Source organism: Capricornis sumatraensis, chromosome 10 (genome assembly GCF_032405125.1).
Source record: "Capricornis sumatraensis isolate serow.1 chromosome 10, serow.2, whole genome shotgun sequence".
NCBI classification, from domain to species: Eukaryota; Metazoa; Chordata; class Mammalia; order Artiodactyla; family Bovidae; genus Capricornis; species Capricornis sumatraensis.
In genome coordinates, this window is record NC_091078.1 from 88,687,955 (window position 1) to 88,714,840 (window position 26,886).

At 46.3% G+C, this 26,886-nt stretch overlaps 1 protein-coding gene across 1 annotated transcript in view; it reads right to left on the reverse strand.

Moving 5' to 3' along the window:
• The window catches only part of ABHD6 (abhydrolase domain containing 6, acylglycerol lipase), a 48,726-nt gene extending 25,443 nt beyond the window's left edge, over positions 1 to 23,283 (reverse strand). Inside the window, exons 1-2 of the mRNA XM_068982462.1 lie at positions 23,170 to 23,283; positions 748 to 900 (exon numbers count right to left, since the gene is read on the reverse strand). Coding sequence (XP_068838563.1) covers positions 748 to 866 — 119 coding nt within the window. The 5' untranslated portion in view covers positions 867 to 900; positions 23,170 to 23,283. The remainder of the gene's footprint in view (positions 1 to 747; positions 901 to 23,169) is intronic.
• Between the last annotated feature and the right edge of the window lie 3,603 nt (positions 23,284 to 26,886).

Sequence of the window (26,886 nt, forward strand, 5' to 3'; positions counted from 1 at the left end):
AAAGAAAACTAGAGGTGGTGTGCAAACACGGCAAGAAGCGTGAAAATGATTTAAGAATGACAGAAGTTTTGGAAACTTTTTTCCTGTCACTTTACTAATGAACACTTTTAGACAAATCAAAAAACATTCTGTCCTACCCACGCCATGTTCGTGATTCTGGTGTTTCTAACTCATTTTTCAGTGACTATAACTGTATCTGTCAAAACATCACTGGATCAGAATCCAATGACCAAGAAAAACCAAATGCCTTCCTACAAATGCACACAGAATCAGTGACTTCAGGAGAGAGAGTGGTCTCCTGAGCAAAGACACCATTGGAAACCTGGAAGAATTGACCTGGTGAGAAGCTACCAGCACCAATTCTTCAGGAACATTCCCAACATTCCAAAAAGGACACCTTTCAACTTTTCTGCAAGTCTGAAACGAGTGCTCAGCCACTCAGTCACGTCCGACTCTGCGACCCCACAGATTGTAGCCTGTCAGGCTCCTCTGTCTATGGGATTTTCCAGGCAAGAATACTGGAGTAGGCTGCCATTTTCTCCTCCAGGGGATCTTTCCAACCCAGGATCATACCCATGTCTCTTATGTTTCCTGCATTGCAGGGAGGGTCCTTACCACTAGCGCCACCTGGGAAGCCCCCACGTCCGGAAAATTTCAGGATAAATGTCGAACAGCCACAACCACAAAGCACAGAAAGCGGTGTGATCATGATACCCTTGAAAATTTTGAACTGTAAAATGAACTTACCAGTAATAGATTCTTATCAGGGCTGAAGGCCACAGGAGAAATGAGGCTACGAATGCCAGGATCGGAAGGGCCAGCGTCCCGCCCGCAATCACAAACATGTTAACCACGTCAAGATCCATCCTGCTCTTTAGGCCTGGCTTATACCTAGAGGGGCTGAAAAGAGAGAGTACTGAAACTCTGTCTCAGGAGACACGGTAAAGAACCAAAGTGGAAGTGAGAAGTGAATGACCCAGAATGAAGAGAAGCATCAGGAGGAAAAAAGTGTACGTAATGAGGAATCCTTGAGATGATCCTGGATATTTTTTTAAGCTATGAAGGAAATTTTAAGAACAATTGGGGAAATTGGAGTAAGGACTGGTTATTAGACAATATTATTAGATCAGTGACTGCAGTGATGAAGTTGTGGTTGTTTATATGTAAGAAAACATCCTTGTTCATAGCATTTGCTGAAGAAAATATTAAGGGATAAAACATAGTAATATCTGCTACTCACTTTTAAAAGTTGAGGAAGAAAAAGTGTGTGTGTGTGTGTGTGTGTGTAGTTAGAGATGGATAGAAGACCTGAAAGACAGAAAGAGAGAGAAAGAAATAAAAATAACACACATGCACATGAATGCCTATCTATATATAGAATATCACTGGAAGGTATACATGAAACCAGTAATAGCAGTTGCATCTGAGGTGGGGAATCAGGCAGCTGGGAGTCAGGGATAGAGGGAAACTTGCTTTTCACAGTCTACCTTTTAAAATCTTTTGGTTATCATGTACATGCCTGAAGTGAAGTGTTAGTTGCTCAGTTGTGTCCTACTCTTTGTGACCCCATGGACTGTGCCCGCCAAGCTCCTCTGTCCATGGGATTCTTCAGGCAAGGTTACTGGAGTGGGGTGCCAATACTTTCTCCAGGGGATCTTCCCAACCCAGGGATCAAACCTGGGTCTCCTGCATTGCATGCAGACTTTTTACTGTCTGAGCCACCAGGGAAGCCCTATTCATATATGGGCTATTCAAAAATAAGTAATACACAATAAAAATTTAGGAGGGAACACGTCAACATCCGAGTTTCCAGTGCACTTTCTGATGTCCTCCCAAAGACTTGGAGGACACGTGTGCAGGCTAGAATGGGAGCCCCAGGAGGGCAGGGATTGTATCCCCAGCACCCAGACTGGGGCCTGACCCACTTCCATGGGCTCTAGAAGTCACCTGTCAATTAGAGATCCCCACCCAGTTCTGTCTCATGAACAACATGGTTTATCTTCCATAGAATTTAAAAAGTATTTCAAGTTCCGTCATCCTCCCCAATAGAGAAGACAACGCCTGCTAGGATCTGTGGTCAGGTGTGGCCCTTTGTCACCTGAGGACTCAGTCACTTGTGTTAAGTGTGCATCTCACTAACATAAAAAGGACTCTTCTTCAAGAAAAAGCACACATCTAGCAAATCATGGGCTCCTTTATATCTCCTGTGAAACAGAGAGCTCTGCCCCATACACCTCTATCAACTGATGTATACTTCAATTGTATAATGATTTCATGATGGCACAGTATGACCTCAAGACCACTGAGTGTGGGGGTCAGCCAACTTCTTCTGTAAAAGGCAGATGATACATAGTTCAGCGTTGTGGGTCATAGGTCTCTGTCATAATTACTCAAGCTGCCTTTGCAGTGAGACAGCAGCCGTACAACATGAAATGAATGGGTGTGACCATATCCCAGTAAGATTTTATTGTAAAAAACAGGCTTCAGGTTGTAATATGCTAACCCTTGACACAGTATACCAACCTCTTCAAACAGGCATGGTGAGAGCTTTATCCACTATTAAAAATCACTGCAGATGGTGATTGCAGCCATGAAATTAAAAAATGCTCCTTGGAAGCATCTACTCCTTGGAAGGAAAGTTATAACCAACCTAGACAGCATATTGAAAAGCAGAGACATTACTTTGCCAACCAAGGTCTGTCTAGTCAAGGCTATGGTTTTTCCAGTGGTCATGTATGGATGTGAGAGGTGGACTGTGAAGAAAGCTGAGCGCCGAAGAATTGATGCTTTTGAACTGTGGTGTTGGAGAAGACTCTTGAGAGTCCCTTGGACTGCAAGGAGATCCAACCAGTCCATCCTAAGGGAAATCGGTCCTGGGCGTTCATTGGAAGGACTGATGTTGAGGCTGAAACTCCAAAACTTTGGCCACCTCATGTGAAGAGTTGACTCATTGGAAAAGACTCTGATGCTGGGAGGGACTGGGGGCAGCAGGAGAAGGGGACGACAGAGGATGAGATGGCTAGATGGCATCACCGACTTGACGGACCTGAGTGTGGGTAAACTCCAGGAGTTGGTGATGGACAGGGAGGCCTGGCGTGCTGCGATTCATGGGGTCACAAAGAGTTGGACACGACTGAGCGACTGACCTGAACTGAACTGAATAGGCTGAGGCAACAAAGGCACAGAGAGGCTGAGTAACAGATTACTGACTTGGACCCACTCTCTTTGCTCCTAACTCCACACTCTCTGACCATTTTGTGTGTGTGTGTGTGTGGCCTTTCCTCAGATTTTGTAACATCTTTGCTGTTACATAACCACATTCATCGCTCCAGATTTCTTCATGAAGATGTGATGTCTCCATTTAGATGTTTGGTCTCTTGTGAGAGGCTTGGTGAAACAAGCTCCTTAGTCCAGAGTGGGAGGCAGAGGCATCTGCAGATGGTCCTTTCAGTTCCACACACACTCTATCTGGGGACAGCCCTGAGTCTACGGCAATGAAAGCTGCTGCCTTCTCAGAGGCACGAGCACTGTCTGTGTTTCTGGTTCAACTCTTCCCTCAGTTTCTCAGTCACTGTAAACAGCTTTTTTCCAGCCCACTTATAGCACTCACTGGCCTCGTTCTCTTCCTAGAACCAGAGCTCCTTGAGGATAGGAATAATGCTACATGGGTGTTCTCAGTGCCTAGAATAGCACAGGACTCAAATAAGGTACAAATGAATTAATAACAGTCAAAGTTACAAAGTGGGTTCAATCCTGTTTGTTTTAGGGACAGCCATCCCCAATGATGTTGACTATTTTCTCTTTCAATAATTACAAAACTCCCAAGAGGAGTCACCTATTTAATGCTGGGTACAATTTATGATGTTATAAAGGCCTCACTGTCAAGGGGTAAGCAAATTTATGGCAGAGTGAAGGGAATTTTACAGATCTGGTTGAAGACTGTGGGTCACAAAACAGTTGATGAAGATGGGGGCTGTCAGATTCAAGAGGACTTTTCTTCATCACATAAGAGTGCTGAGGGTCACCATGAATTCTGATTCCTGAGCCGCAGGAAGTTAATTACATGATGCCCTTTTAGACTAGGAATTAGAACATTTTATGCCCAAAGCCATATTATGTCACCAACTCTGACACTGGAGATGGGAGCCCCAACCTGAAGGCATGATCATCAAAAAGAAACTGCATAAAAAAAAAAAAAAAAAAACCTCACGGCATTCATCAGTGCCTGCTACAGATGTCACAGTCAGTTTGGGGGAAGGTTCGATCTGGTTCCATTCTGCATTCAATGGTAGAATAAAGTCTTTGCTAAGGAGATTTTGCAGAGCAGCATCAATTTAACAAGTCTTAGACTTATTACAGAGAATCCTGCGCACTTTCCCTGATGAGGTCAAATACAGCCAGGCCCTGAGTGAAGACACTAATGTTTTCTGAGGTGTCTATACAGGTCTGGCTATTATTCCTACCTCTATGACATCCTTCATCTGACAAAGGACTTGTCTTTAAAAAGGCAGCTGCCTAGAAAAAAAATTAAACATCAACAAAAAAGGCAGCTGCCTACCCTGCTGGGGTTTGTTCACAGGAAGCTCTATGTGCCCAAAGGGGAAGCTGCGCACAGAAAAACTGAAGCCTTATGAGCCTGGAATCACCAATGACGGAACATCAACTAATGGGTAGAACATGGGGCGTCGCTAAGCGCAGGGCCCACGCAGCAGACGCTCACAAGATGACTTCAGGCAGCAGAGCGCTCAGGCTATCTGACACCAGGCGACACTCCCATTCAACCTGAGAAAGTCATCTTTGTTTTCAGTTCTTTTCCCACCTTGCTTAGGTCAAAGAGAAACTCTGAGGGTGGTTATTAAATAGCTATCTAACCCCTGAGCCTCCTGCAGGGAACAGTACCTAGCTATTTAATAACACTGTTTTTTTGTGTTGATTTTTATGAATATTTTCAATTTATGGTAGTGATGCAAATTAATTTAAAAGGAGGAACTAATTTAAAGAAAAATGCCAACTAGGTGATACATGGATCTGGTGAACATCTTGGTGGTGACAGATGAATGGCTGCCAGGGGAGTGACGGACAGGTTGGGGGCGGGCCGCTCAGGCTGGCCCTTCCACACACTGACTGTGAGACCTTGGTTTCCTCATCTAATAATGGGAACATTCACCCAAAACACTTTTTCTGTCTTTTCCTACTCTGGTGACTTAAAACACTTCTGAAATTATGCCAGATAACTGAAGACTAGGATCTGGCTTGCCTAGCAGAAGAATCTTATTCCCTGTTACATTTTCCCTGGAACCTAAAACAGTATCTGGGAAATATTAATACTTGGTGCTTGGTAATGTTTGAGTGTTTAATAACGCTTGAATAGACTGAAAAAGAAAAATCCACCCATTTTACATATCTGGTGCATCAGGTGAGGCTCCCAACACTTAAAGACAGTGACTTTAGCAGCTCTGCAGCACAGTCTGAAATGAGGGACGTCAGGAAGGAGAGCCCACCTTTATGGCACAAGGGAGGGTAACACACTCTCACCCAGAGACCTGAGCTTGCCACATGGCCTTCCCCTGGTATCATCAAAGCTGTGCATTTGGGGCCTTTATCTCTGAATGCAGGGACAAAGATTAATCAGACTCAGATAAGACTCAAGTTCCCAAGTTTAGTCTGGGGTGAGAGGTTAGGTGTAATGCGTCACAGTTGTCTTTTAACATACTCACTGACCTTTAAAACCCGTCCTTCTGAGTTCTGACACGTTAAATCTTGAGATATAAAGCAAAATTCCAAACAGAATATAAAACACTTTCACAGAATCTTGCCTTTTCCTAGACATTTACTCATAGTCCATCAGACTTGACAAACTAACGTCCTGGTCTCTTCAAAAAGAGGATTATTTTGTAAAAACTATAGCAAAAATACTTTAGCCACCAGATGCGAAGTACTGACTCACTGGAAAAGCCCCTGACGCTGGGAAAGCTTGAAGGCACGAAGAGAAGTCCCCTGAAAGAGGATGACATGGTTGGATGGCATCACCAACTCAAAGGACGTGGGTTTGAGCAAGCTCCAGGAGTTGGTGATGGACAGGGAAGCCTGGTGTGCTGCAGCCCATGGGGTCGCAAAGAGTTGGAACATGACTGAGCGATTGAACAACCACAAAATAGCAAAAAAAATGACCATGGCCACACCCACCGCAGCCAAAGACAGAGGAGCAACGGCCTCCAGTACTGAGTGGCCATCGCATGCCAGGCTCTGTGCAGATGGTTCCTAGACAGCCTCTCACGTTACCCCCACAGTGCTGGGAGCGGGAAGCCCTTCTCCACCTTCACATGGAGGAATAAAGACTAAAGAAGTTAACAAGTGCCCCCAAGGTCACCTGGCTGGTGCGCGGCATGGGCTGCACTTCAGTCCAGTCCTGTAGGTGTGTCCGGTTCTCTGCCTTCTCTCAGCACTTACTAAGCAGGTATTTATTGCACATCAGTTACACAAAAGGCACGGAGTTCACTGTCCCCTTTAACATTGTTTGTGCTTCTCCAGAAGTATTTTGAGAGCAAGTAACACACTAACTTTACAAGTTAACAAGTTATCACTTTATTCTTGCTGGTGTCTTTTAAAAACTAACCAGTGCTGCTTATAATTTTTTAAAATTCTGTAATATGAAAATTCTTTCCAAAGAATATACTCTTGAAATCTGAGTATAAAATCCCAGCTATTAAACATTATTACATCTACCCAACACTAATTTCTGAAACTAGACTCTTGTAAAGATAAACCAGTTTCTCAAAACTATCAGTAATGATCAATAGCTAAAAAAAAAACACACCAGGGCACTAAGACTCTCTTGTGTGGAAGTCCCAGGACTGAAGAGAGAAAATAATTAGAGTCACGAGCAGTTCATACTCCTTGTCATATCTATCTTCTCCACTAAGGAGGAAAACCACACGGAACATTCCAAGGAAGCAGTTAAGCTTGTCCAGTCCATCACTGAAAGCGTGGCGTGACGCTAGGATTACTGCCGTGAGATGCTCACCTTTCTCCTCCTGGCCTCGTCTCCCCTTCACTCTGGCTAAGCCCACTCTTCCTCGGCGCTCTGCAGCCCTGACAGCCCTGATGTATAAACAAGCCGTGGCTATGAGCACGCCTGGCCTGGTTCCTGAAACTCTCTGCTCCCTCTCTCCCCTGGATATTCCCATGATGCTCTCCTTACTCTCCGTGCTGAATACTCCCACGATACACTCTTCATTGTCTTCCTTGAAGAACTCACCATATCTCACCTCCACGACTACCAGGAAATGCAAAAAGTCAACATTTCTTGCCAGAACCTCCTTCCAGACTTTTCCAAAAGCCTGCTTGACTATCTCCACGATGCAAAAGTCCTACAGTGTCTCAGGGGCATGTCTTCGCCTTCTCCTGACTTGCTGATTTCTGCCGACAGTGTCCCCACCAGTCTGGCCTCCCAGACTGATGTATCTTTCACTCTTCCTCCTTTCTCATCACTGCTATCACGCGATGGCCAGGAGGTGTCAGCACTGAAGCCAACTCATCTGAGTCTAGACAAAATGCACTGTTTATATGTGGCTATTTACATTCAAATTAAGTAAATAAAATTCAAAATTCAGTCCTTCAGTCACGTCTATCACATCCTTAAATCCCTGAGAGTCACCTATGAATAACAGCTAATGTGTTGGACAGCACAGTTTTATGGGGGTTACAGCCCTGAAAGCCCCTTACAACCAATTCCTTTGTCTTAACATTTACTAGGAATGTCTCAAGGGAGGAAACATTCCCAACAGATATGAGAGTTCATGAGTCAGATCCCAGTTCCCTCAACTACCCCACCAGGCCTGGGTCCTCATCTCTCCTTGCTCCCATTTCTGTGAAGGCTGTTCTGTCATACCCCATTCAGTTGTTACCAGCTGCCAGAAGAATCTTCGTAGTCCACACCAGGGACTGGGGCCTCTTGTCTAGTATAAATGCTGACCACCCTTTCGATCCCAACTCAACTTTCTGGCCTCACACCTCTGTTTGCACCTACAGAGCCTTAGGCCTCGTCTTTCTCATGCTGCCCACTCGTGTGGGGCAAGTGCTCTCCTGTCCCGCCCCCCTGATGAACTCCTCTCTGCCTTCAGGACTGATTCAAGTATTACACTCCCCAGGGAAGCATCCTGCTGCCCAGAGGCCCAGGTCTTCTGACTCCCTTCAGACTCAGAGCCCTGCTCCCAGCACAGTATCTGAGAGAGGAGTAGGGGGGTGAGGGTTGGATACGTATCTTGAGCTTTAAAACTATTCAGGGTGGAACTTCCTCGTGGGTACAGTTGGTAAGAATCTGTCTGCCGATGCGGAGGACACAAATTAGATCCCTGGTCTGGGAGAATTTCACATGCTGTGGAGCAACTAAGCCTGTGCACAGCAATGAAGACCCAGCTCAGCCAGAAAAAGAAAAACAAAACAAAAAATTTTTGGTTCCAGTCCACTCCCACCAGACCTACTCAACCAGCGAACACCCCACCTGCTAACAGGCTGGCCTGCGGAAGTTTGCCAGGGAGCTTACAGAGTAGCTCCCATCATATTAAAGGCTGTTTCTTTTCTTTTTTTTTGCAATCTATGATGTGAAAAATCCATACTCACTCTTCAAAGAGCACAGCCTTCTTTCCCAACTGCTACTGGCTCTGGCAGAAGCTGAAAAGGAGACTCTGGAGTCACAAGTAAGAAAATGACAAAGCATTAAATCATATCAGAGAATATGAATTAAGTGCTAACAGTCAGCAATAATGCCAGCCTCACTTGAGGCGGAGCCTTTCCTCCTTTGCAAAGGCAAAGTGCAAATATCCTATGGTTTTAAAGTTGCCTCTGGTTCGGGTCACTTCCCCCAGTTAAGCAACCTGCACAAAGGGCAGGCAGGGCATGTGAGATAAAAAGCCTAACCAGGATGGCAGGAAAGTTGAAGAAGTATTTTGTGATGGGAACGAAGTATGAGACTGAACTGGTGATACTATGCTGCACAAATGAGAGAGGCAATAAGGGAAACAGGCATGCTTGGGTGAGAAGGGCTTCTGGAGGCTTCAAACTTAACTAAGACCTTCAAATAAAGATTAAAACTCCCCTCTCTGTCTGGGGTTCAGTTTAGTTCAGTTGCGTAGTCATGTTCGGCTCTTCGCAACCCCATGGACTGCAGCACGCTAGGATTCCCTGTCCATCACCAACTCCCGGAGCTTGCTCAACCTCTTGTCCATCGAGTTGGTGATGCCATTCAACTATCTCATCCTCTGTCATCTCCTTCTCCTCCTGCCTTCAGTCTTTCCCAGCATCAGGGTCTTTTCAACTGAGTCAGTTCTTTACATCAGGTGGCCAGAATATTGAAGTTTCAGCTTCAGCATCAGTCCTTCCAATGAATATTCAGGACTGATTTCCTTTAGAATGGACTGGTTGGATCTCCTTGCAGTCCAAGGGACTCTCAAGTCTTCGCCAACATACACAGTTCAAAAGCATCAATTCTGTGGCACTCAGCTTTCTTTATAGTCCAACTCTCATATCCATACATGACTACTGGAAAAACCATAGCTTTGACTAGACAGACCTTTGTCGGAAAACTGTCTGGGGTTAGGGTTACCTAAAAGCTCTACTCAGAAAGAAAAGAGAAGAAGCTGGCAACCAATGGGCAAATGAATACAATATTTCTACTAGAGTGGCTAACAAGGGGGGACTTCAAAGCTCAAAAGCAGGGCTGGACAGCGCAGAGATGCTGGCCAAGACACCACAGCAGAAAAATGAGGAGACAGGCAGATGGGTAATGGAAGGCAAATCCACAAAACCCCTGAATTATTCCAAAGGGATCAAAGTATTAAACATAAGGGGAAAAAAAAGTATGAAAGTTCTAAAAGAAACCATGAGAACTCTGGAAAAATCTTCCTCAGTAAGATATAAAACCTAGGGGCCATAACATAAATATTAATAAGCTGACTGCATAAAAATCTTTTAAAATGACACATGGAAAGGGATAGCATGAACGAGATTAAAATCTGTTGATACATATTAGGCAACAGACTAATAAAGAGTTCCTACAAATCAATGAAAAGAACAAAATCCAACAAAATGGGCAAAAGATTTGAAAAGATAATTGAACAGGAAGGAAATACAAATGACTCTTAGCTAAAAAGATGCTCAATCTTAATTTTATTTACAAGAGAAACACAAATTAAACCTCCAAGGTGATGGTGATATCTGTTTACCATATTGGTGAACAACAAAAAATGTAACAACAAACAGTGTAGCTGGGGCTGTGGGACTGCCCTCAGCAACATATAAATTTACATTCCCATCAACAAAGTCTTCCCTGGCGGCTCAGAGGATAAAGCATCTGCCTGCAATGCAGGAGACCTGGATTCAATCCCTGGGTTGGGAAGATCCCCTGGAGAAGGAAATGGCAACCCACTCCAGTATTCTTGCCTGGAGAAGTCCACGGACAGAGAAGCCTGGCGGGCTACAGTCCAAGGGATCACAAAGAGTCGGACATGACTGAGTGACTTAACAAAATCTACAGACGGCACTTTGGCAAAACCTGCAGCAACGTAAAATACACACACCTTTGATCAAATCATCTCTAATTTCCAGGAATTTATTTATACTCATACCTGAACATATGTGAGAATAAGTTTGTGCAGGGTTATTTGTTATAGTATTACTTATCATGTCAAAAAACCTGGAACTTGCATGCCCACTCATAAGGGACATGTTAAGTAAATGATGCTACAACTTTATAAACAAGTTATAGTGTATAGCCATTAAGTACAAATAAAATTAATATAAGCCATGACATATTATAGGTTGGGCATAAAGTGAAATAAACAGGCTGAGCACTTCCAAAACATAATTATATATATAAACCATTAAAATAATGAAGTGAAGTGAAGTGAAGTCGCTCAGTCGCGTCTGACTCTTTTCGACCTCTTTGACTGGGCTCCTCCATCCTTGGGATTTTCCAGGTGAGAGTACTGGAGTGGGTTGCCATTTCCTTTTCCAGGGGATCTTCCCAACCCAGGGATTGAATCCAGGTCTCCTGCATTGCAGGCAGACACTTTACTGCCTAAGCCACCAGGGAAGCTGTCAGTTCTATTTGTCTCTATGGGTAATGACCTCCAACGTACATTGTTAACTTTAAAAAGCAAGGAACAGAAGAGAATGGGTAGAATAACATCTCTTGCCTTGTGAGAAAGAGAGAAAAATATGTGTGTTATTGCTTATGTATGTGTAAGATGTTTCTGAAGGGATGCAGAAGCAGCTGAGAACCATACGAGTGGGGCTGGGAAGGGAAGCTGAGCGGCTAGGGGCAGAGATGAGGGAGACTGTTCACTGACATGAACCATATCTCTTGAGTTGCCACCATGGGTGCGTAAACGGTTTTCCCTCTTTAATTAAAAAATACAACATAGGGCTTCCATGGTGGCTCTGTGGTAAAGAATCCTGCTGCCAATGCAGGAGATCCCTGCAGGGATCTCAGGTTTGATCCCTGGTCTGGGAAGATCCCTGCAGCCCCTGGATCAACTAAGCCCGTGCACCACAGCTATTGAGTCTGTGCTCCAGAACCCGGGAGCCACAGCTACTCACTCCATGTGCAGCAACTACTGCAGCCTGCACCCCCAGAGCTTGTGTGCAACAAGAGAAACCACCACAGTAAGACTGTGCACCCCAACTAAAGAGCAGTGCTCACTGCAACTAGAGAAGAGCCACACAGCGACAAAGACCTGGCGCAGCCAAGAATAAACAACTTAAAAAAATAAAATATAAAATATAAACTCCTAAATGCAATGGTCTATCTTATACAGTAGCCATACTTCCCTGGTTGCTCAGATGGTAAAGCGTCTGCCTACAATGCAGGAGACCCAGGTTCAATCCCTGGGTTGGGAAGATCCCCTGGAGAAGGAAACAGCAACCCACTCCAGTATTCTTGCCTGGAAAATCTCATGGACGGAGGAGCCTGGTAGGCTACAGTCCATGGGGTTGTAGAGTCAGACACAACTGAGCGACTTCACTTTTCACTATACAGTAGCCAGGTGGCTGTTTAAATTTAAACTGATCAAAACTGAGTAAAATGTAAAAATCAGTTCTTCAGCTGCACTAGTCACATTTCACATGCTCAACACTTATAGAAATTCTATCTCCTTTATAGTTCTGGGAAAGGTATTGATAAGAGGATTCACTCTGTCTTGCTTTATACCAAATCACTAGCACCTGATTCCCCATGGGGGCTTTTGCTTTAAGAACCATCCAAGCCCATGGCCCTCTCCCCTGCTTCTACCACCTAGGGCAGCACTATGGCCAAGGAAACTTGGCCAAGCCAGGCAGGGCCTGTGGACAGAGGATCAGAGAACTGGAAAATCCTGCTACTCAATCCTCGGGAGAAGGGATACAGCCAGACGAGAGGCTGGCAGATCAATCAGGGGCTCAGCTAGAAGGCAGGTAGTTTATATACCCTGCGATATATCTTCTACAACATCGTACTGGCAAAGAGGCAAGGCGATGAAGCATGCGCCATGTGCCCGGAGCTAGCCCAGCACCTTCAAAGCATTAGCCTCCGGGGTCAAAGATGCAGCTGTGGCGACAGCCTGAAATAAACGCCTGCCTGAAACCACGCTTTATGCCAGGCAACCCTACAGGGATACAAGCCAGTCTCCCACTGGATAAAAGAGAAGCCAAAAGCCGCTTGATCCTTTACCTCTAAGGACCCAAGTCTTCAGGCTCTGGGGGAGCCTGGAACAAGCTTTCATTCGAACACTTCTCTACGAATTAGTGCCAGTGTATGCACTGTCATTGGCTGAGGTCAGTTCTCAGAGGTAAAGTGCTAGAAAGAGCATCACAGAAGTGACTATCTTTCACATGACTAAAAGAAATTAAAATAGCCCTCTACATGGGTATGCAGTGGCAGAGGCCTGAAATAGAACCTCAGAGCCCCCAAACACTCTCCCATTTCTTGAAGCTGTGCTCTGAAGTCAAAAGGAAAAGCAGGGTGGGAATGGGAGGGAGGCTTTAGAGGGAGGGCATATACTGTTATGACTGATTTGAGTTGTTGTATGTCAGAAAGCAACACAACACTGTAAAACAACCATCCTCCAAACAAAAAGCAAGCTGAAAACGCTATTGCTTAAAGAAAGGAAAAGCAAGGAGATTACAGAGGGTTCTGACATTTCTAAAGGAGGGAAGTTGGTCTACAGTATTTTCTAACTGCAGGGACAAAGCTGGTGTGAGACAAAAAGGAGCTCTCTTATAAACAGCCAGCACTTTGATCAGGATAAGATTTCCGGCTTTCAGCACGAGGTCCAGCATTCAGAGCCCTTTGTGAGCTGGTCCCTACCTTCCTTAACCAGAAGCTCTTCCCCAGAGATCTCTGTAACTCGGGAAAATCAGCATCAGAAAAAAACTTCATAGGTAAGAATAAAACACAGTTTTGTTTAGAACTCTATCCAAATAAGTAAAAATCAAAAGCTGTCAGTTCTAAGATCAAAAGCAAATATGGAACAAAATAACTGCCGCCTATGCTAATTCTTAGAACAAAGAATGAATCTCATGCGGACTGCCCTAAGAGTACGCTAAGTCCTTCCACTTAACATCTTGTTGTCACAGTGCTATCATTCAGGGGACATTTTTGCAAAAATATTTTACTGACAGCTTTCCCAAAGGCTTCCCAATCCTTTGAGCTTCAAGTCCCCCTCCCTTCTCTTCATCAGTTAACAGATCTCAACATTGCCAGACTCCCACCCATTACAATCTCCACACGTCAGTCAAGCAGCCCCCCAATATCCCTTGTTGTGATTTCATGAAATTCTGTCTCTGTCAACAGTTATAATTTCACTTTCTAAGGTCTCATATTTGTAAAATGTCCTTATGTTTTGGAAGGGACAGATAACCAAGACATGGATGCTCCAGGAACCTGGCTGGACGCCAGGGTTAAAAAGAGAGGAGGCATGATGGGGTGAGACCCAAGTGTGTAAGTGGCAAGTCCATCAGTGGATATATTCCTGTTATAACCGCCACATTCCCCCTAAAACCTGGAAACTCCGGGGAATTCGTTACCAGATAGGCTGATAATCTGACCCTCTGGTGGGGGCATCTGAACTAGCTTTGTATTTCTCTCCACTTCCCCATTTTCTGTTGATCTGAACTATACACTCTACCTACCCCCATTTCTCCTGACAAATCATTCTGGCAGAACTAGGCGTGGTCTGCTTCAGTTAACCTTCCCTCAGTCCCCCAGCCGTCGGTAACCTTGACTTCCTTCTCCATGCCAACAAGTATTTGTGATCTGTCTTTTACTGTAATACGAAAACACTGGCTGCACCCTGCACTAGGCTGCAAGCTCCTTGAAGACAAGTCTTACTACATCTCTGCACGTGCCATGGCACTTTAGCATCACCAGGCCATCCCTCGGTGGGCACTTAGTATAATACCAAATGATAAACGGGCAAGCCATGAATCACAGCGCTGCCCCACCAGCACCACTGCGGGCCATTCCTTCACTCTCTTCATTATGGTCACTAACAAAACAAGCATTCCTCATCAGAGTAGCTTTAGAGACTCCAGTTCAGAGGGGCAGCTGAGACCCAGGGAGCTTAAGCAAGCTGCCCAATGGCACACAGCTCTTCTCGTCCTCTGCCCCACTCCACTGGTGGCTCACAGTGGCCCACAGCATGACATGGAAGGCCATGGACAAGTTGGAGCCTGCCCATCCTTCACATGTTGTCCTCTTGTATCCTGCCCCCTATTTTCCTGAAAGATCTACAATCCTGACATGGCATGCTCCTTCACACCCCCAGGGCTTCCGCACAGTGGCTCCCCTATCCCCAGCACACCCCTGCTTGGGGGACTTGAGGTTATATCCTTCAAGTCTTGGCTAGGAAAACACTGTGGTGTTGTTCAGTTGCTCAGTCGTGTCTGACTCTTTTGTGACCCCATGGACTGCAGCTCACCGGGCTCCTCTGTCCATGGGATTTCTCAGGCAAGAATACTGGAATGAGCTGCCATTTCCTCCTGCAGGGCATCTTCCCAACCCAGGGATCGAACTCCTATTTCCTACTTGGCAGGTGGATTCTTTACCACTGAGCCACCTGGGACCACCCCACCTGTAAACGCTTCTCTGAGGGTCAGCTGTGCAGTTCCATAACCTACGTTCACATCTCTGCTCTGTCACTACCAGCTTTGGGACCTCGGCAAGTCACAGAACCTCTTGGAGCCTCAGTGTGGGGACAAAATCAAATGATGCATGGAGACTGCTCAAAGCAGGGACTGGAGGGTGTTGAGTACTTGCTGCACAGCTGGGAAGCACTGGCCCGCTCTCCTGGGAGGAGCTAGACAGCCGTGCCACTGAAACCAAGCAGGACCCTATGGGGCCCTCCTGGGCACAAAAGCCTTTCTGTGCGCCCTCCTTATTTATAGGAAATAGGTTTCATTCAACCTCCTTGACTTTCCCTGAGTTCCACAGGGCAGATTCAAACAGTCGCTAATCAGGGAGAGAGAGGCTGCAGAAACAGAGGAGTAAGAGAAAGAAAAGTTCAGCCTTGGGGCAGGGTCCTGGTTCCTCCTCAAGGAACACACAGAACACTATCTTGGATCTCTTCTGTAGGAACTAAGGCTCCCACCCAGACTGAGGATGGTAACTTCAGGCTGAGTGTAAGATTCCTGGAGCACAGCTTTTACCTCACCACCAACCAAGCAGAAGAAAGCCACAAAGCCTGCAGCCCTCAGCCCTAATTTGCCTTGTAAAAGGGCAAACTACCAGGGGGAGTAACCTGCCCCCTTTGCTTGGCCCTGCAATACATGTACTCTGCTCCAGACTCCACCATTTCGGTGTCTGTCTGCACTGTGTATCATGCACATGAACATGTGTTCAGAAATACACCTCCATCACCCTGCATGGCTGCTGTGCCCAGGTCTGCGCAGATGCTTCATTGGTAGGCAGCTCTCTGTCACTATCTTTATATTCCCAGAGTCTAGCCCATAGCTCAGTTCCCAAACTTCATCACATATCAGGCTTGAATCCTCTTCTGGGTGTATCACGAGGCAGATACCCAACACCAGCAGCCAAGAGCCACAGCTTCTGGAAAACCACCTGAGCAAGGCTGCTGTCACTCTGGGTGAACATTTTACAAGAAGAGGATCTCAACCTGCAGCCCTGTAAGCACCTCTGCTCAGACCTTCTGCAGGCAGTACTGTTTTCCTGAATCAGCAGTTTCCCTGGAACAGCTGGAAATGCATCCAAGGCGGGCAACAACATGCTACAAGGCTTCTGGGACTGAACATGTGAGCAAGAGCATTTCCAAAGGTCTAGTTTAGGAGAATATTGTGATCTTTCTTGAAGCGGAGACTATCTCCATGGTTAAGGAAGACTTTGGTTTGCAAAAATTACTTCTAGATGGTGTGTGCTCAGTTGCTAAGTCGTATCCAACTCTTTGTGACCCCAGGGACTGTAGCCCACCAGGCTCCTCTGCCCATGAGATTTTCCAGGCAAGAATACTGGAGTGAGGAGCCATTTTAAAGCTCCAGGGGATCTTCCAACCCGCATCTCTTGCACGCACCCACACTGGCAGGCAAATTCTTCACCACTAGCGCCATCTGGGAAGCCCCTAGGGGACCTTATGTCTCAATTAGGGTTTCTCAATCATGGCACAAATGACATTTGGGGCCAGATTAATTCTTTGTTGTGAGGGGCTTTCCTATCCACTTCCTAAGCATTGTGAGAGTAATGAGCAGTATCCCCTGCCTCTAACCAGTGGAGAGAGGCCCCCAAGTTTTGATAAGCAAAAATGTCTCCAGATGGTGCCAAATGCTCCCTAGGGGTAAAGCTGCCCTCAGTGGAGACCCACTTCTACAGGAAGTGAACCCATTCAACTCCAATCTTTATCACCGCAGTTAATCAGTGAGGAACATTTTTAGTCACTCACCAAATCTACTTTGAAACATTTTCTTTCAGTGCTCAGGAATTTTTTAAGGGCACAGTCTTGAAGCTGTTCTTTTTTTTCTGCATTTTATTTTTAACTGGAGGATAATTACTTTATAATATTGAGTTGGTTTCTGCCATACATCAACATGAACCAGCCTCAGATATACATATGTCCCCTCCCTCATAAACCTTCCTCCCACCTCCCTCTCCATCCCACCCCTCCAGGCTGTCACAGAGCATAGGCTTTGTGTTCCCAGAATCATACAGCAAATCCCCACTGGTTATCTATTTTGCATATGATAACACTGCTAAAGCTGAAACTCCAGTACTCTGGCCACCTCATGCGAAGAGTTGACTCATTGGAAAAGACTCTGATGCTGGGAGGGATTGGGGGCAGGAGGAGAAGGGATGACAGAGAATGAGATGGCTGGAAGGCATCACTGACTCGATGGACGTGAATCTGAGTGAACTCCGGGAGTTGGTGATGGACAGGGAGGCCTGGGGTGCTGAAATCCATGGGGTTGCAAAGGGTCGGACACGACTGAGCAACTGAACTGAACATATATGCTCCTCTGTCCATGGAATTCTCCAGGCCAGAACACTGGAGTGGGTAGCAGTTCCCTTCTCCAGGGGATCTTCCTGACCCGGGGATCTTCCCAACCCAGGGATCAAACCCAGGTCTCTTGCATTGCAGGTGGATTCTTGACCGTCTGAGCCATCAGGGAAGCCCTGTATGTTTCAATACTATTCTCTCAAGTCATCTAACCCTCTCCCTGACCACAAGTCTATTCTTTCTGTCAGTGTCTTCTCTGCTGCGCTGCAAATAGGGTCATCCATACCATCTTTCCAGATTCCACACACATACCTTGCCAGGTTTTCAACCCTGGCTGCACAATACCCCCAGGGAGTTAAAAAAAAAAAAAAAAAACAGATTCCTGGAATTCCTAGGCCCCACCTTCAGAGATTCAGATTCAGCTTGACTGGGGCAGAGGTCAGAGAAGGTTCTAACAGGCAGCCAGATGCACTGCCCAGAGACATTTCCTTTGATTCTCCCTTCTCCCCCATCCTTTGAATCTGGCATTGTTAAAAGCCAGCAAGCCATTTAGCCAAAATGAGGCTAAGGAGATTTGTTAACATCTTCATTCTTAACAATAAAACATTCTCTGCACACTCAATTACTTGGCCTGCAGATGACGTGCCAGAAAGAAGGGAATTTAACTCCATAATCATGTGACTTTCCCATAGCCTTATAGATCTAAAGGGTGCTATCCTATAGGACTATTTTTTTTTTTTTTTGGCTACACCATGCAGCATGTGGGATCTTAATTTCCCAATCAGGGATCGAACTAGGGCCCCCTACGTAGGAAGCGCTGTCTTAATCACTGGACCACCAGGGAAGTCCCTTCCATAGCACTTTCCGTGAACAAAGAAACGTTCGTTCTCTGTTTGCTCTGCCTAATATGGTAGCTGCTGGCCATATGGCACATGAGCACTTGAAACGTGGCTAGTGTGACTGAAGAACAGAATTGTACATTTTATTTAATTTGAATTAATTCAACTTTAATAGCCATATGTGGCTAGAAAGAAAGTGAACTCACTCAGTCGTGTCCGACTCTTTGCGACCCCATGGACTGTAGCCTACCAGGCTCCTCAGTCCATGGAATTTTCCAGGCAAGAGTACTGGAATGGGTTGCCATTTCCTTCTCCAGGGGATCTTCCCAACCCAGGGATCGAACCCAGGTCTCCCGCACTGCAGGCAGGCACTTTACTGACTAATTGTAAAGGACAGTATAAAAAGTGCTTATGTCCCTGCAGGGTCATAGAAATAAAGAAAAGCTGTACAGCTGCTAAATTTCATACAACTGTGAAACTTACAAAACTTTGTCTTTTTTTGGGTGGGGGCTGGATAATGGCTCTACAATATTGTGCTGACTTTATGTCTTGCAACATCTAAACTTGACAGTCCTTTAATTATCAAATGGAATCCTAACATATTCCAGTAAAGAATCAATTTAGGAGAAATTTTTAAATAAAATTTTTTTTAATTTGCAGAACTAGCTTCCCATCAAATTCCAAACACTAGCTTTGAAGGTGACATTCCTGGCCTCTTCTTTTGAACACTCACCACCACTGTAATGACTGATCTAGTTGTCAGAATAACTAGGAGGTGGAAAAGCATCTGGCACATGGAAGTGGATTTCCATAGTCTCAGCAGTTCACTAGCCTACTAGGATAAAGCATTCGTTTGCTTTCTTTTCCTCCAAACCAAGGTAACCTTTGAATCGAACCTCTTACCCCAAGATAGGCCTGAACCAACCACACACACTGCAAACCAAGGTCATCTCTAAGTTTTTTTTTTATTTCCTCTTATCATTAAGTTTCATAATCACTTACAAATGCACAAATCACATTCACACATTCATTCTAGGTAACACAGATTCTCATAGAGCTAGAAGGTCATAAATTTTTAAAGCTTAAAAAATAGGCAAATTTATTGCATTGTAAAGGCAACGAATGATATGCAGTTGAAGACATTCTCATAGGCAGGCCTTTCCGAGCACAAAAAATGCTTACCTCTTCTTGGCCTGAGCTCCCCTGACCCATCGCTAAGTAAAATTAGTATGAGCCATACAGTAATGAGTTAATAATTCTCCAGTAATTCAAAGTAGTGGCCACTCTCCATACTAACAGGTACTTACTGAGTGCTCATCATGTGCTGGGCCCTGTGCTTTACTTCATCTAGATCTCACCACTGCCTTCTAGCTGCTGCTGCTGCTGCTAAGCCGCTTCAGTCGTGTCCAGCTCTGTGCGACCCCAGAGACGGCAGCCCACCAGGCTCCCCCGTCCCTGGGATTCTCCAGGCAAGAACGCTGGAGTGGGTTGCCATTTCCTTCTCCAATGCATGAAAGTGAAAAGTGAAAGGGAAGTCGCTCAGTCGTGTCTGACCCTCAGCGACCCCATGGACTGCAGCCTACCAGGCTCCTCCGTCCATGGGATTTTCCAGGCAAGAGTACTGGAGTGGGGTGCCATTGCCTTCTCCAAAATAGGTATTATTACCAGAAGCTGAGGCTCAAAGAGGCTGCGTAACTGGCCCATAGCCACAAAGCTACCCAGTGGTAGAAGTGGGATTTGGACCTGAGTCTCTCTGATTTTTCGGGTGGGACCCCTCAGGGTTATGAACAAATATGTAGTTATAATATTCAGTACCTCACTGAGTGATTCTCCCTGTGATCAGCTGCAGCTCAATGAAGGGAGTTTGGGGCTGCAAGCTTCAGAAATTCTGAGCTTATCCTTACTTCAGAAACCAGCCCATCCCCCATGGACCTCTCTCTCTGTCCTGGGGCTTCACGAGGCAGGTGGGAAGAGGAGTCTTGGGGAACACTAGTAATCCTAACAGCACGACTACACCCAAGAGGACAAGGCAGATGTGTGCTGCAGAACTTTCCAAACACCATTATGGGAGTAGAAGGTGGTAGAATCCCAGCTACAAAGAGATTTTAGTTGGGAGCAGGGGAGAAATCAGGGGAGTGTTTTCAAGGGGACAGACAAGTTAGACCCTAAGGGGTAGGTAATGTTTTGTTAAATCAAAAACAAATGGAGACCAGCCTTGAAGATTCCCTGAGCAATTGATACTAATGTAGCCACACAAAGCTTAATTTAACTTATTTTGGAAGACTCACTTATGTCAGTTCTTGCTCATGTCCCTAGAAATCATAAGCAAAACCTGAACTGTTTCCCAAGGTTGCTATGATGTAACTATTGACTAATTCCCTATTATTTAAGAAAATTCTAATATTATAACCAACTACTGAAAAGAATAAACCACCACTTCTTTCTCACTATATAAGCTGCTTTACTGCAGATGGTGATTGCAGCCATGAAATTAAAAGATGCTTACTCCTTGGAAGGAAAGTTATGACCAATCTAGACACCATATTAAAAAGCAGAGACATTACTTTGTCAACAAAGGTCCATCTAGTCAAGGCTATGGTTTTTCCGGTAGTCATGTATGGATGTGACAGTTGGACTATAAAGAAAGCTGAGCGCCAAAGAATTAATGTTTTTGAACTGTGGTGCTGGAGAAGACTCTTGAGAGTCCCTTGGATGGCAAGAAGTTCCAACCAGTCCATCCTAAAGGAGATCAGTCCTAGGTGTTCATTGGAAGGACTGATGCTGAAGCTGAAACTCCAATACTTTGGCCACCTGATACAAACAGCTGACTCATTTGAAGACTCTGATGTTGGGAAAGATTGAAGGCAGGAGAAGGGGACGACAGGGGATGAGATGGTTAGATGGCATCACCAACTCAATGGACATGAGTTTGGGTAACTCCAGGAGTTGATGATGGACAGGGAGGCCTGGCGTGCTGCAGTTCACGGAGTCGCAAAGAGTCAGACACAACTGAGAGACTGAACTGAACTGAACTGAAGCTGCTTTAAAACAGTTTATCCCTGAGCCTTGTTCCACTGTTTTGGTTTTAACGCTCCTGGTTTTGTCTTTTTGGAGTGTGCACAATAAATTTTTAATAGTAACTAATTGCTACTCTGGTAATTTCTTGGTTTTACTTGTTTTATTTCTGAACTTTTGACAATTTAGACATTAGAGATTCCATGAAGAGCGTTCCCAGAGCAGGTGACAACCTAAAGAAAGGCAGCAAAGGGTAGAATGTGTGTTCACTAGCTTGGGTTAGAGCAAAGGAAGCAGAAAAGGATGGACATCACGATGCAGAAGGGGAGGTGGGCAGGGTCTCCAAGATCCCAGACTGAAGGGCTGAGGCAGCCATCGGAGAACCCAGCAAGTACCAATTAACCATCCCAGGACCTGTTTTGCACCCCACTCCTGGCACTTTCAGGCTTTGTGGCCTCATGCAAGTCCTTTCTCCTCTATGGGCATCAATATTCTTAAAGAGAGTACCTAGGATCCCTTGCTGGTCTGAAAACCTAATTTTAGAAAAATTAATTTATGCTAGGGACACAGGTTATTAACTTCTGTAATTTCTAACTTTCTATATTAAAAAATGTTGATAAAAATTTATTAGTTACAATAAAGTAAGCCCAGTGGTTCAGAATGGGGGCTTTGAGGTGACTCAGTGTGTTCTGGGAGGGACCCATCACTGAATCCCTCTCATTTCTCCTCTAAGAAATGGGCCACAATGGAGGCACCTACCTCATATGGGGCTATTGGTAGGAGTTGGGCAGGTAAGGTTTTCAAAGGTGCTTAGGCAAGGGACTGACACCCTGTTTTTGCTTACTGTATGTCAGTTATTATTAATAAGAAGCTATTTTTAACCCCAGCCAGGTGGAGTCTGTCATTAGGGATTTCAGGGCCAGTGAGAGGTGAGATCTTTTCTTAACCACTCAGTCCGCGGGCACAGAAAAGGATTCATACAGTGGCATGCGGGCACAGCCTTTCAGTCTACAACCTCTTCCTCCCTCCCTCAGCCTGGCCTCCTCTACTCCTCTGCGGGTGCAGGGTGCACAACCCGCACGAGCTGCCCTGCAGCCAGCGTTACACAATCCGCGTTTCCAACTGCCAAGAAGACCTGGGGACGCCGGAATTGCCGGGCGTTGCAGTCGGGGTGGTTGGACCAGCAACCTGACTGGCGGGTTGAGCGGAGGAGAGGATGCAAAGGAACTGAGAGGGTGGGGAAAGAGTTGAGAGGCTTTTGGAGGTAAGTTATGATTGGGAAAGGTCTTGAGGGGTGCACACGTCTGGGGCAGGGTGGAGGCAGATGACAGCAGCTGGCAGGGCAGCTGAGCCGTAGCCCTTCCCCAGAAAGTGGGAGGAACGCGGGTGCAAGAGCCTCCAAACCATCGAGGTACTTGGGGAGGGGGGGGCGCCTAGGGGCTGGGGAAAGGGGGCCTAGGGGCTAGTGCAAGCAGCGGGGAGGCCGAATAGAAAGCGTGCAGGTCCCCGACCAGTCCTCACCTTGTCCGGGTGCTTAGGGCAGCAGGCAGCCCGGCCCCGGGGAAGTAGGGACCAGGGATTCAGGAATGTGAAACCTTTCCATCCAGGCGCTGGAAAGGAGAGCGCAGGGGCTGGTGCTGGGGCGGGGAAACAGAGAAAAAAGGGAGGTACAGGTCTCCAACCCTTCTTCTCATCGTGCCCTCTGGAGAGAGGTCAGGCAGTCCGGACTCGGAAGTGTAGGGTAGGTCATGGGGCCACTGGGGGAGCCCGGCGATATTCCCTTCTAAACGCGCACCATCACCCCCCTCGCCTCCCACCCCGACCGGTGCTCACCTCACCTGACCTCAGCCGTCTGGAACCCCTGCGCTATCCAGAAGCCTGTCCCCGGTCCCGGCCCCCAGCTCAGGTCCGGCAGCTGCGCTCTCGCTCCCGCCCGCACCCGCTCGCAGCTCCAGGGCCGCCTCTGCTGGGCGCCTTAAAGGCGCGGTGCGCGGGCCTACGTGCTCCGACAGAAAAGCTGGCTCCGCCCCCGCGCTGCTCCCAGGCTGCCGCGTTCCGTCTTGGAGGCTCAAGGGCGAGAACTCCTAGCTCCTCGGCATTCCCAGGCCATAAGGTAAAGCCCAGAGGATAAAGTTGGTATTTGACACAAACAAGAGAGTTCCAGGAAAACATCTATTTCTGCTTCATTGACTATGCCAAAGCCTTTGACTGTGTGGATCACAATAAACTGTGGAAAATTCTGAGAGAGATGGGAATACCAGACCACCTGACCTGCCTCTTGAGAAACCTATATGCAGGTCAGGAAGCAACAGTTAGACCTGGATAGGGAACAACAGACTGGTTCCAAACAGGAAAAGGAGTACATCAAGGCTGTATACTGTCACCCTGCTTATTTAACTTATATGCAGAGTCCATCATGAGAAACGCTGGGCTGGAATCAAGATTACCAGGAGAAATATCAATAACCTCAGATATGCAGATGACACCACCATTATGGCAGAAAGTGAAGAAGAACTAAAGGGCCTCTTGATGAAAGTGAAAGAGGAGAGTGAAAAAGTTGGCTTAAAGCTCAACATTCAGAAAACGAAGATCATGGCATCTGGTCCCATCACTTCATGGGAAATAGATGGGGAAACAGTGGAAACAGTGTCAGACTTTATTTTGGGGGGCTTCAAAATCACTGCAGATGGTGATTGCAGCCATGAAATTAAAAGACACTTACTACTTGGAAGGAAAGTTATGACCAACCTAGATAGCATATTCAAAAGCAGAGACATTACTTTGCCAACAAAGGTCCGTCTAGTCAAGGCTATGGTTTTTCCAGTGGTCATGTATGGATGTGAGAGTTGGACTGTGAAGAAAGCTGAGTGCCGAAGAATTGATGCTTTTGAACTGTGGTGTTGGAGAAGACTCTTGAGAGTCCCTTGGACTGCAAGGAGATCCAACCAGTCCATTCTGAAGGAGATCAGCCCTGGGATTTCTTTGGAAGGAATGATGCTAAAGCTGAAACTTCAGTACTTTGGCCACCTCATGCAAAGAGTTGACTCATTGGAAAAGACTCTGATGCTGGGAGGGATCGGGGGCAGGAGGAAAAAGGGACGACAGAGGATGAGATGGCTGGATGGTATCACCGACTCGATGGATGTGAGTTTGAGTGAACTCGGGGAGTTGGTGACGGACAGGGAGGCCTGGTGTGCTGCAATTCATGGGGTTGCAAAGGGTCGGACACAACTGAGCAACTGAACTGAACTGAACTGATCCCACCAACCTGTCTCTAGACATCCTAGAGCTCCTTCCGTGTTCCCTGTGCAGCCCCAAGTGCCGGGGAAGGGGAAGGGGTGGCAGAACCCAGTCACCCCGCCTCAGCCCCAAAGCTTTGACTGGGGCCTGGGGGAGGGCTGGAACCCAAAGGGCCACGCATTTCCACAATACAATGACAGAATCCTTTGCGGCATTGTTTAATTTGCGTGCTCAAGTCACTCAGTTTTATCCAACTCTTTGCAACTCTCTGGACTGTAGCGCCCCAGGCTCCTTTGTTCATGGGACTTCCCAGGCAAGAATATTGGAGTGGGTTGCCATTTCCTTCTCCAGAGGATCTTCCCAACCCAGGGATCGAACCTACATCTCCCCTGTCTCCTGCCTTGTAGGCTGATTCTTTACCGCCAAGCTGTTTTACTGAACACCTATTGTGTGCCTAGCATTGTTGGGCACCGTACCCGCCCAACTCAGGTTAGATCTCTACCTCGGAAGGGCTTGGAGGGACAGACAGGTTCACAGGCAAGCAAAGTAACCCTGCCCTGTGGGGGTCATCTCATTTGATGCTGTGAGGTGGGCACTGTGCTTTTCTGAGACAAGGAACTTGCCCCGTAAAGCACAGAACTGGGAATCCCAACCCTAGATCATCTAGCTCCAAAGTTCTTGGGTGCAAAAATGACCATCTTATAAATTTTTCAAGCACCATGGGTTAAATCCCCACTATGGCCATTTCTTCATTTTAAGGACAATTAAACCGCACTAGGCAAAAAAAAAAAAAAGGAAGGAGTGTATAAAAGTCATCACCCATTAAAACTCAAATACTGTTTCTGTCTAGTTTATCTGCCACCAAGCCTAGGTTTTTGAACAGCTGGCCTCAGTTTACCCCCTCAGCAGCATTTGCTAGCACCCCAGGGGCACTGTGGCTGAACTCTAGCACCTCAGCCTTTGCCAAGAACTCTTATCCTTTCCCACTTGGCCTGGCTACGCCTTCCTCTCTTCCATATTGTTGTTCAGCTGCCCAGTTGTGCCTGACTCTTTGTGACCCCATGGACTGTAGCATGGCAGGCCTCTCTGTCCCTCACCAACTTCCAAAGTTTGCCCAAGTTCCTGTCCATTGCATCCGTGACGCCATCCAGCCATCTATCCTCTGACGCCCTCTTCTTCTGCCCTCAGTCTTTCCCCCCATCAGGACCTCTTTTTCATACCTCAATTTAAATGCTACTTCCTCCAGGAAGCCTTCCTTAAATTCCCTTTGAACCCACACTATACTGTGGGCTCCTTCCATCAAAGTATTTATTCATTCATTTCACAAATATTTACTGAACACTTACTACGTGCTGAGCCTCTTTGTGTGTGTGTGTGTGTGTGTGTGTGTGCATGCACATGTGCAGTGGCAGCAGTGGCTGCAGCAGCAGAGGTGTCTTCCTATTGTACTGAGTCCCTGGCTTGCCTGCTTCTTGCTCCAGACCTAGGTGTGATCAGTACCCAGCAGGACTTTCTCGGCCATTAAAATCTACCACAAAGGTAGCCTTGGGCCTGCCAACCTGGCAAAACCTGGCTGAGTTGGGCAGGTCTTGAGTTCTAAGAATGGGACACGGATGAGAAGCACCAGAAATGTAGCAAAGAGGAATCTGCAAGGCCACTGGAAGATTGTAAAATCTGCCTGTCAGGGCTGCTGGAATGCATCCAGAGTATGGGACAATCTCCCTGGCTGGGGCCAGAGCATGTTGGACACCTCATCACTCAGATTTCAAGAGTTGCATCTGACCTGCTTCATGGAACTGTTCTCAGAGCTCTGGGGACAATTTACTCATCAAAGACCATGTACCTTCTCTGGCCTTATTTTCTTCACTGCCAAAGTCTTTCCAAGCTAGCAGTCTTTCAACACCCTCAGAACAGGTCCAGAGAGGCAGCAAGGACTAAAACTGACCTTTAATCCTCACTTACCATGTATCAGCAAATCTCAGGCTCAGAGAGCATTCACCAAACAGCTGCTGACGGGGTGAATGAATAAATAAGGGAATAAAATTTATGGATGACTTCCTGGAAGTTCCCACGAAACCACCGATAAGCTTCACTTGGCGGGTCTGAACATGTAGAAACACTTATAGCTTAAATTTAATCTTTTTTCCTCTCCAAAACCTTAAAAATGGTAAGTTATCTTTCTTCTAATTCATAGTTTGTGGCCCCAGAGGCCTCCTAGGGTCTGCAGTTTCTATATTCAGAGAGGCTTTTTTTCCCCAGAGTTTTATATTTAGATACACTGAGCCCCAGACGGGAGTCACCTTCTCTGTGACTCC